Genomic DNA, 11852 nt, shown 5'->3' with positions numbered 1-11852 from the left:
CTCTCTCTCTCTCTCTCTCTCTCTCTCTCTCTCTCTGTCTCTTTTTCTCCCTTTTTCTCTTTCTCTCTCTTTCTCTCTTTTACATTTCTCCTTCAGGGCAGAATCCATTGATATACGCCGCCGTAAAGGAACACTGTCGTTCTCTCTCTCTTTCTCTCTCTCTCTCTCTCTCTCTTTCTCTCGGTAAAGAAGAAGTAGAGAAAAGAAATGTAAAAAAAAGAAGCGAGAAGGAAAAAAGGGCGAGAAAGTACAGGGACAAGAAGCGAATCGCAAGTTACGCGACATAAATAAGGGTCGTTGGAACGTGCGAGAGTATAACTGTTTTCGAAGTTTACATTTCTCTCTCTCTCTCTCTCTCTCTCTCTCTCTCTCTCTCTCTCTCTCTTTCTCTCTCTCTCTTTCTATTTTTCTCTTTCTGTTTTGTCTTTCATCTTGTTAACAAAGTACCTTCGTACTACCTGAGAACGATCTTACAACGATCTCAGATTCGGTAGAGAAATTCGAAAGAATTTACGACATTTTTAATCTGTTAACATTGTTTGACGATTATGTTGTATAATCTTTCAAGTTTTCTTACTCAACGTAGATACATCTTTTTATATTGATATACCTGCACAATTGATAGATTAAAGAACGGAAATGAGTTGGATAGATATTACGACACGCTTAAAAGGATGACACTAAAAAAAAAAAGAGAGAAATTAAAAGATTATTAAGTAAAAATATCACGAACTGCGGGGGTGTAAGGAGGTGAAAGTAGGACGAGAAAAAGATAGAAGGATATAACGAAAAGATCGGTTCGAATTATCGCGTCCTGTGGATTTTCGGTCCGGATCGGACTTTCTTATCTCTCACGACGATCGAAGCGAGAATGTTGGCGAGCACGATTTTCTCTCTATCTCTATCTCTCTTTCTCTCTCTCTCTCTCTCTCTCTCTCTCTCTCTCTCTCTCTCTCTCTCTCTCTCTTTCTCTCTAAAGATCCCACGACACGAAGAAGAAGAAGCGTGAAGCCGCGAAGCACCGTCGGAGACCAGGAATATCGACTCTTCTCTTCCTTCCAACCTCTCCCCCCAACCCTGCTCGCCTCCACCACCCCCTTATCGCCATTCGAATAAATTATACCTTAATGAGAAGCAACGCGTTGACCGATCGTAAAGGTCTACCTCGATACTGGACGACGGCGTGTTACGATCGACGCCGCTGTGAGAACTTTTGGAGGGCAGGAGAGGAGTTAAGAAGAAGTAAGAGAGAGAGAGAGAGAGAGAGAGAGAGAGAGAGAGAGAGAGAGAGAGAGAGAGAGAGAGAGAGAGAAGATGGAAGGAAACGGTTCCTCTTCGGTGGCCCTCCCGACTTCTACTACACCGATCTCGCTAAAAATTCTTCCCGTACCGTTAGCCGTTCCATTTTTAAAAAAGAAATTTGAATTTTCGTCGCGTCGACAGATTTTGCCGACTCGCCAATGAATATTCGAGGAATAATGAGCTTGATCGTATCATTAAAATGTCTTGTATGTAAGTACCTACAATTAGATATTTTATCGACGAGTTTATATCCCATCTTAAGTTTGTGAATCGTACATATTTCTTTATTTTTTTCTGTTTCTTTTTTTTTTCTTCTTTTTAAATGATCTATCAGAAAAACCTACGTTCGATTTGTTACTCATTTAGCTATTATTTTCAATTTTCATTTTTCACGGGACGAACACAAAAATGCATCCAAACTCTTACTCGCAGTATCAAGAAATATAATATTACAGGAGAGAGACGTGCGTGGGCCAGATGGAAATCTGAGATGATAAACCGCGGTTAGTCGTTCGGGTCCCAAAAATGCCACGTAGACCACAGACTACAAAAGTTATTCTTCTTTTGTCTTTCTCTCATAACATCGTCTCTTGTGTCACCTATGCATATAAGTATACGTATGTATTTGTATTTGAGTATTTTATTCTTTTTTTATTTTATAATTGAATGGATTGAATTAATTAATAATGAATCCAATAACTATACTTTCTGATTATAAAAAATCTTATTTTAAATGTAACTTTTAAGTAGTACGTATGTTTGTGTATGTATTATAATCTTGTTTAATTATAATTAAATTATAAAATATTATAATTTAATTAATCTTATCATAAAATATTATATATTTATAAAACTGAAATTAAATTTGAAAAATAAACTAATTCTATTGGGTGCTGACATCTCGTGTTCTGAAACATCGTCTTTGTACTATATCCAAAGTGTAGAAAGAGTGACGATACTTGCAACCACATGCATTTTATGCATCTATCATATCGAAAATCATTGATGAAGATATATCAAGTGTATCGGTAATGTCCGTTTAGAGTGCTTCTTCATCGATCGAGTATAAAAACTCGGTAAATGTAATTTTTCTGTTTCTACCAGACAAGTATATTGAAGCCGATATAAAAGCACTGTTTTATTGATTGGGCAAAGAACAGTGAATTGTACCATGGCAGTGCTTTATCGATCAAGAAACTTTGATAATAATAGATTACAGTTTTTATCGATTGAGAATAATAAATTTTTATTTTACCGATCGCCAAACCAATAGATTCCTGTTTACTCGATCGAGCAAGAATGTTGATAACAGCAGTGCACTATTTTACCACCATGTGATACGCTCAAAATATTCAAGAAAATGAAATAAATTTAAAAATGAAAATAATTAAGTTCTACTAATTTTATTATATTTACTTACACTTTATTATTTTACAAAGAAATATTTAACATTTGTTATTTTATTGTAAAAAATATTTTTAAAAATATTGTTATTAATATTGTCTTATGAATGCAATTGTTCTCGATATTGCAGATGCATCTTGTAAATGTAGTTGCAAGTATTGTCTCTTTTTTCTTACTTCTTTCTCCAATTTTAACTACTTTTATATAAATGCATAATATTTATAATTCCCCTTAATTTTAAATATTGATGTATAGCATGTTGAATGTAAAATATTCTCTCTTAACAAAACATCAATCACTTTTAAAGTATAATATTTAATTTGTGTAAGATTTTAGATAACATAAGTATATATACGTTTCAATAATTATTGCATTTACAATGTACTAAACATCTATTCTACAACTTGTTTTCAAAGTAATCAGTTATTGATCTCGGATCGATATGAATTGCAAATGAATTTTTTTAACGAAGTTAATGGTTAGAGACTTTTACCAAGAAAAAACATGGCTTCGTGTATAGAACGAGTCCAGAAACTTCTCTCCTTCTTCTTCTCTTTCTTCATTACAATTTTCATCTACAATCCAGTGAATTTTGCACTCTCATACAATTTGTCATTGATATCAAAGAATAAAATACCTAACGTCATTGCAAATAATCGAAATGACGAATGTCTGCTTCTATTGTTTCCACGATCGCGTTTTCTTTTTACATTAATTCATAGCCACAGTTCTTCGAGGATCATCGTACCTTGACCTTGCGTACTCTCCAGATACGATTAAAAATTCTTATTCGAAACAAAGTACTCTATTATCTCCCGATTACGCAATCTAATGATTCATTTTAAAGAAAATTCATTAAAACGAAAATATATTCAACGACAACGAATTCCTATAGATCAATCATACAAAAACATCGTTTTATCCGATAAGCAATATCTTCATATAAATTATAGTTGACGATGCGTCCGTGTAAATATGAAAAAGTTATCGTTACTATAATAGAAAAAAAAGAACGGAGAAACGAAGGTGACAGTAACTAATCGCGATATAAATAATCTCGCTAGGTATATTGAATTACACGGTGGAAACGCGCGTCCCTTTAAGCGAGGAAAAGCTTCGGTGCGAATGCGAGTAGTGAACGCTATTATGGAGGAGGAAGCAAGCAAGGTGTTTGTGAGTTAGAGAGGGAGGGAAAAAGAGAGAGGATAGGAGGCAGTAGCTGGAAGAACGGCAAAGGAGTAGGAAGGTTGGCTCGACTTCGACTTCGACAACGACTACGACGAAGAGAAAGAGGAGGAGGAGGAGAAGTTGGTGAAGGAGGTGAAGGAAGAAGAGGAGGAGGGTTCTGATCGGCTTTGGATCAGTGAGTGCCAGTCCACGTCCTCTAGTCGACTCGCACTCCTTCATCGGTGAGTGCGAAATCGCGTGCCGACATCCTACCAAGTTATTTTTTAATCTTTTGTGAAAGAAAACTTACAAATTCAAATTTTACGGTGAGCTTTCTTTGACCTGTGTTTTTTTCAAGAGGATAATACAAAGCACTCTCTTTTTTTCTCCCTCTTTATTTCTCTCTCGCTCTTTCTCTCTCTTCTTCTCTCTCTCTCTCTCTCTCTCTCCCTCTCTCTCTCTCTCTTTCTCTTTCTCTCTCTCTTCCTTTTACTTCTTCTTCGTTTCATATTCTTCGCTTTTCGTTTTTCTCTCTCTCTCTCTCTCTTCTCTTTGTCGTTAAGAAGAACAGTGATAAAGTGAAAGGATCGAACGGAGCTCGAACGAGGAATACGAAGATAAAGTCCTCCTCTTGGAGGGGGTGATATCGTCGAGGAAGAAACAGAATCGTGGCTACGGATGGTTAACGTAAGTTCATTCATATCGCTATGTTTATCTTTCTATTTATTATTTCATTGTAAATAGACGTTTGTCTTCGATCTAATTAATTTGTTTCCTTCCTTACTAGAAAATTCCTAATTTGTATAATTTACGTGTAAATATGGTAATTTTAAGAATGAAATTGTCGATTCAATCGGGTTGAGATTGAAAATCACGAAAGTAGAAAACGTATTTGGCTCAAACTGATTTGTTTATCTAGCAATATCCCTCAACTTGGCTGATTCGCGCTTACTACGGAATTTCTAGTAAGGTGTGCCGGTGCTTGCTATGCGACCAGAATGATTTCTTTCCGTGAAAGTCCCCGCGGAGCTCGCTCACGTTCCGAATCTAGCCGGTGAAACGAAAAGCATTTGAACTCGCGGAATGTAACACCGAGGGAACTAAGTACGTGAAAATCATGAAAGTAAAAGACAAACGAAATCGAGCACGCTCGATCTTCGACAATGGCCGACTGATGCAGACACTTTCATCGCAAGTAAGACGGTGCAAGACGATGCCGTTCTACGTGCATATGTATGTTTGTACCTTGTATGTATAATTCAAGAGAAAAAGTTACGATGGATGAAGTAAGGGAAAAAGAAAAACCAAAAGAAAATTGTATCGTGATTAATTCATCGATAAGAAAGAATTAAAAAGAGCAACGATAAGAACGATTATTTTATTATTTAATTAAAACAAGGAAATAGGAAAAAATTAAAATTAATATTCAAGGAATAAATAACAACGTAAATGTCTTCCGATTGAAATGCTAAGGTACTTATCCTTATAAATAAACAGAAAGGATAATTGCGCGAAATTAAAGCGCAATTAATTGCTAGGATTATGCCTGCACGATCTTGGCAAAACGTAGGAGGATTATATCACGCTTGAAGACTTCGCTACGCTTGGTAGCAGTCTCTTCTCTTTATCTTGTCGAACGTAAGAAGTCCTTTTTACTATTCAGAAATCACGTTATTATAATTCGTCTCTTTCGAATGTACAATATTCCTACATGTATATACCTACATGTATTGTACGTAAGTCTCGATCGTTTTCACCTTACGTAATCCTCTTCGGAAGAGTTGTCGTTAGTCATATTGTAATATCTGATAATTTCGAATTCTATAGAAAATCGAAATTTCAATCGTAAAACATTTTATGAACACGTTAATCTTTTAAATGTCAGCTTTGAAAGATAATACATGTATTACTATGAACGATCTCGAAAACATTTTTACTTTCGATTAAGCGATCACATATGTAGTTTGTATATATCTGCATTAGAACGTGAACTTTACTGTTAATCGGATATAAGAACCTATGAGATCGACTATATACGTCATTGAATTGCATGGACTAAATTAAAAGACCAAAGAAATTCTAAATACAAGATATGCCATTTTAATCGACCCATTATGTTATCTAATTTTAAAACAATTATGTATATATAGTATATCCGGTTCAAATGTATACATCCGATAATTTCCTTAAATATTAAAATGCAAAAAATATTTCCGAATATTGTATAGTGTCAAAAGGGGACACACTATAATGATAATTATTTGAGTTTGCGATAACCCTGGAGAGCTGTGAAGATCATAAAAATGTGTAATAAAGAATATAGGATTCCATTTAAAAATTTACCCATGACTTTCGCCAGAACTCTCCGAGGTTATCTCAAAGTGAAATAATTATCACTGCGATATGTTCCTTTTAACATCATATTATATTCTTCTAAATCATTTTTTTCATGTTTAATAATTACAATTAACAAAATAATCACATATAAACCGGACATACTATATATATAAAGATAATAATCTTTATCAATCTGCAATCGTAACTTTAATTACTTCTTTGAAACAAATGTGACATAACCGTCATACTAATCAATTGAATATGATCATTAGATTTGATTTATGATTTATTGAAGATACACGAAATAAATAAAAATAAATTAAAACGTAGGAAGAATTAAAAACATTCATAGTTGGTTGTCAAAGTCATTCGTAAATGTTTCTTTCATTTATTTGAAGAATTAAGTGACGATTTGCTATAGTAATAGCTGATCGAGTTCTAACGAATAGCGAGAAATAGAAGCACCTGCACTCTTGACGTACGCGTTTTTACACGTTCCTCGATATGGTCGAGGAACATCGAAGTCGACCGACGCGTTTCTACCTCGCGTAAAGCTCTCCTCCGCCTTCACGAAACCGGGTCTTCTTCTTCTCTCTGCGACCTCGAAACACACAAATTACGAAGGCACGAACAGCAATGCGCGTTTATACGGACCAATAAGAGGCCAGCTTCTTTCATTTTCTTCTTCCTCTTCTTCTTCTTCTTCTACTTCTTCTTCTTCTTCTTCTTCTTCTTCTCCTTTTTCTTCTTCTTCTTCTTCGTTCCTTCAAATTGATCCATTCTGTCGATTTTCATAGAAAGCATATTATTTTCACCGTCAAAGTGAAATTTATGATTAAAAAAAATTAAGTACTGTTGTATTGAACGAGATCGAGAGTTGCTAACGATGATATTAAAATATCGTTTATATAGTTTTTTATTATTAATAATTAATTTTATATGATCATAAAGATATATAGAATGTTCATATATCATATAAAGTAATATTATATACAGTAATAATGTATATAATAACAACATCTATATATAGTATAAATGTATACATGACATACGGTATAAATGATAACATCTTCTAAGCTCTTATTTAATTAGTAATAGGTTAAAATATTTTGACGAGAGCTAAAAGTCACATTACGTATAAACAAAAAGAAATAACGATAGTAGAATACTTCTTCCAAAAAGTTTCTCGCATGAATGACGTTCGATTCAAGGTATCATAGTTGGTTAGACAGTAAAGAAAGATGGAGGAGGAGAAAAGAGATACGATGAACTCAAGAAGAACTCAAGGACATTGGCAGAGATCCCTTCTTCTTCTTCTTCTTCTTCTTCTTCTCCTTCATCTTCTTCTTCTTCTCCTTCATCTTCTTCTTCTTCTTCCTTTTCTTCTTTTCCTTCTTCTTCTTCTTCTCACATCAATTCTTCAACGGTGATATTTCAAAGGAAAAATCTTCCAAACAAAACGTTAACTTCCACGAAAAGTTTACAGGTCTTACCTAGAAATTTGCAATTTTACAGACTTCGCATCTTCCGAAACTATCTTCATCTACGATTACTCGAGAAGCGCAGAGCTGGATCGTAAAGTCTAGGAACGAACCGTTCCAGGATGCATCACGAAGGTTCAAACATGGTTATGAAAATGCATCAACCTTGGTCATGATCATCTTAGAAAAAAAAAACAATATATATATAAAGAGAAACACAAATTACCGAATCGACGTTCGTTGATTAGAAAGTTAGTCTGAATACAAGAAATTAATATTAAAAAATTAATTAAATAAAGCAATTGAACGTTAAGAAAACTGATTGAATTCCTTTCATTTTTTTTTTTTTTTAATTATTTAAAAATGCATAATTCTGTTGTCAAGGAAAACGCATATCTATCCGTTTGTAACATTTCGTGATATGCAATGAGTCAATATAAAAACAATTAAAAAAAGATAATGAAAAGCTAGAGTAAAAGGTACGTGTGTCGTTATACCTACTTTTATAATTAAATTCTGCGTTAACCGACTTCACGCTTATCCGACGTTGTTCCGGTCCCGTTCAGATCGAAGAACCGTATTGTGCCAGCTTTTACCACTCGGCTCTAGTTATGAAATCAAATCTTACGATTAAACGGCACGATAAACTCACTTTAGAGAAATATTAATAACGTACAAACTCTCTTTGAAAATTATTAATTAGGTCCATGTAAAGGTTTTTTTATCTTCGATCTTGAATTACATTGAAAGAGTTTATTACCAAACTATGATGTCTTAAATACGTATTTTACGATATTATCTACTGTAAAGCTTTTTACATGTTTCCTGAATACACATACATATTTTTATTTGCAAAAGATATTGAAAGCGTTTCTCCGTGCAAACAGAAACAAAAATTAAACTGATTGTTTCGGTAGTGTTTTAATTATATCAAGGATTTATAAATAATTATATTCGATATAATTTTTACATGAAATCCGTGTGTTTTGCTATAATGTTTAACACTCTTTTAATGGTTTTTACGATTAGTATAAGTCCAATTTAAGAAGAAACAAATATTTAATTATAGTTAGTTTCTACTATATATAATAGAAATTGTTATTATTTATATATTAATTTTTCAGCTTTTTACTCAGGTTGTAAATTTCTCAGTTTCTATGTCCTGAAACTGACATTTTGATGATAAGCTTTCCGTATAGGAAGGAACGAAATATCATCGACGCATTTCTTCTCTCTTCTCTTCTTCTTAAGCATATTGATGAATAGTCCATAGTTTAGAGGCCTTCTATCAAGATATTTTCAGGGTTGAAAGGTACTCTCGCTCGAAGAACACTTAGAATGCTCTTTCCTTTCGTGTTTTATCGACGTCCAAATGAATCTGCATCGCGCATCTTAAAAAACGAAGCACGTTTTTGTACGTGTGTATACATACGTGTATACAAAGAGACAAGAAAGAGACGAAGAGAGTCACACGTCTCGATCATCCGAGCGATAACGTTAAGACGCTTGCACAAATTTCCGGTATTCGCAGAAGGAGTGGGAGCACGAGCTACAGCTTACAAGTTGCTTCATTATCATGCGAAGGAATCTTCAACTATACTTATACCTTATTACTTGGAAACAAATGGGCAAGTATATTTGACGTAAGAATTAAAACGAGTACGGAAATGATCGAAAAATGTTCAACAATTGCAATTGAGCTAGCGATTATCAAAGTGATTCGAATTATATACATATATATATATATATATTTTTATAATACTTTTACATTATTATGATATAAATTAACGTAACTAAATTAGATATAAGAGATGCGTTCAATTTCCCTTTATTTTTTATTTCGACTACTTTCATAATCATCTTTAAAATTTGATCATTTTAATATTCTAAAAATTTAGCTATTATTATCGATTCTATCATAAAATCGATTAGACTTCTTTAAAAACAGGAAATGCGTAGATATTATAGAAACACGACGCTAATCGCCTATTACTTAATATGGTTTTTATAATCCTGTTTTCTAAGGACGATTACACGAACGACATACTACGTTCCCGTTTCAAATCGCATTTGTCTTACGACGACTATAATAAAAAAGAAAGAGAGAGAGAGAAAATGATGTCCCGTGCACCTAAAGCTACGTTCACAAGAGAATAGTCAGAGAAAGTGTCTCTAACGAGTGGAACGAACTCGGTTCGACGATTTATTCATAATTTAAATCATAGTGATTTTCTCGTCTCGCCATTCGGCTCGGTGCACCAGTCGATTCTGGACCATGTCGTGTAGTTATGATCGACTTTCGTAAATTAATAATAATTTTCTTTTTTTATATGAAAAAACCTATGGAGTCAATTTTTAACAAAATGTTTTATCGATTATTATCCTTACCTTGTATATAACAATTAATTAATTAATTATATCCCTAATTGATATAATCGGCGTAGTAGTAAAGTAAAGAGTAAAGTTCATACGAAGAGATAAATCTTCTAAGTACACGTAATATTGAGAATATAGTGTGTACATAGATAGGTAGGTGCAAGTATCGGATGCGTTACACGCGATGATCATTACTGACACGCGCGAGCCATCTTCGAATAAGGAACTTGAGAGAGGTGATCGCAAAGTCGCCTTTGAAGCATCACTCGATTGCACTCGCATAATATGAGACGACGCAAAGGGCTTGTTCAAGAGTCTAGTCTAGTCGTTATATCCCGTTAGTTAACGTGGTAAACGTCTCTCTTCGAGTCTGTTAATTAGTAATCCTCGAGATTCAAGCGCGAGAAAAGCTATTTGTTCGCTGTTATTATTCACGATTTAATTTCTACAACGAGAAGAAGAAAGATACATACATACATACATTGAGAATTGAGAATTGCATGATAGAGGATCGCCATGATTGATCGTCTTCCCGACATACTACCGCAGTTACGTCTAAGTCTATTCGTTGCTGTATAATTAAGGGTTAAATAGATTCAGTTGAAGCGTGGGTGTTACGTAGTAAATTTCAAGTAAACCGTCATGCTATTCGTAGACCTCATTTTCTATCCTGTGAAACGATACAAATACGATAGGTGTGCTTTAACCACGATCTAATCTTGGTATATGCCTTTATAGATAAAGGAAAAAGAAAATAGGGCGAAAAAATGAAGGATATAAGTATTGTATATTAGGGTCAGAGTTCATTGGTTCAAGATAATCCGTGTTATAATGTATAAATAAATATAATATATCTTGATAATTTCATGGCCTTGATCTTCTTACGTATATAATAAAGCACGTAGATGTTACGATCATATATTTTTCTTTTTATTTTAATTACATAAACCTCGTTAATTACAATTTCTAATCTAATTTATTAAATTTCTCTAGATAGACGGCGAGACATAAAAAGCGTTCACTTTCAATCGCGCATTGAGTAATATTCTTTCGTGATAAAATAAAATTTTTCGAACGAAACTGAAAATTGATAAAAAAAATGTACAAACCGAGTTTGATAGGAACTAACGAGCAACGTCGGAGGCATGATCCAATGTTTGGCCTTCGTCGTTTTGTAGGCTAAAGTGAAGGTAACAAGGCCTTTCAGCGTGCACAACGAAGATAAAACCTTTCCATTCAAACTCAATGAGCATCGAGAACGTTCCGACGTCATGCTCGAGAACTAATAATGACAAACTATAAACAAAAGAGATGGTGTATTTCCATAATACGCGAAAACTATCTTTTTCCTAGATATGTATTTGTTTTCTCCTTCAAATTTTCACGAATCCCTTATATTCCTTTGTATCTCTCTCAATCTATCTATCTATCTCTATTTCTCTCTCTCTCTCTCTCTCTCTCTCTCTCTCTCTCTCTCTCTCTCTCTATCTATCTATCTTTTTCTTTTACTATCGAACAAAGGTCTCGAGGCTATTTCTCGGTGTATGAATATATATATATTTGTATATATACATGCGCATGTGTGTGTACGAAGCATAAAACTATTCCATGCTGAGTATAGAAAGTATTCGATTAGTCATCGCCCTACAATTATATACATCCGTTCGACAACGAAATAGTCATTGGCGAAACTAACTTTTACGATACTACGCGAATAAACTTTTTAATTAACTCCTTGAGCTTGACTAAAGAATACTTTAAACAAATTTACTGTTAAAAACACTG

At 33.9% G+C, this 11852-nt stretch overlaps 1 protein-coding gene across 4 annotated transcripts in view; it reads left to right on the top strand.

Moving 5' to 3' along the window:
- Positions 1 to 3916: 3916 nt before the first annotated feature.
- LOC122626848 (calpain-C) overlaps positions 3917 to 11852 on the top strand; it is a 25396-nt gene continuing 17460 nt past the window's right edge. Inside the window, exons 1-2 of one of the 4 annotated variants that reach the window (XM_043807290.1) lie at positions 3917 to 4115; positions 4445 to 4560. In XM_043807290.1, coding sequence (XP_043663225.1) covers positions 4552 to 4560 — 9 coding nt within the window. In that variant the 5' untranslated portion in view covers positions 3917 to 4115; positions 4445 to 4551. Of the gene's footprint in view, positions 4200 to 4439; positions 4561 to 11852 lie in introns of all 4 variants that reach the window. The other 3 variants (XM_043807289.1, XM_043807288.1, XM_043807291.1) reach the window with 3 other exon arrangements.

The sequence above is a fragment of the Vespula pensylvanica genome, chromosome 2, assembly GCF_014466175.1.
Source record: "Vespula pensylvanica isolate Volc-1 chromosome 2, ASM1446617v1, whole genome shotgun sequence".
NCBI lineage: Eukaryota > Metazoa > Arthropoda > Insecta > Hymenoptera > Vespidae > Vespula > Vespula pensylvanica.
Note: the sequence above shows the minus strand (reverse complement) of the source record. Positions and strands in the feature narration are given on the sequence as shown.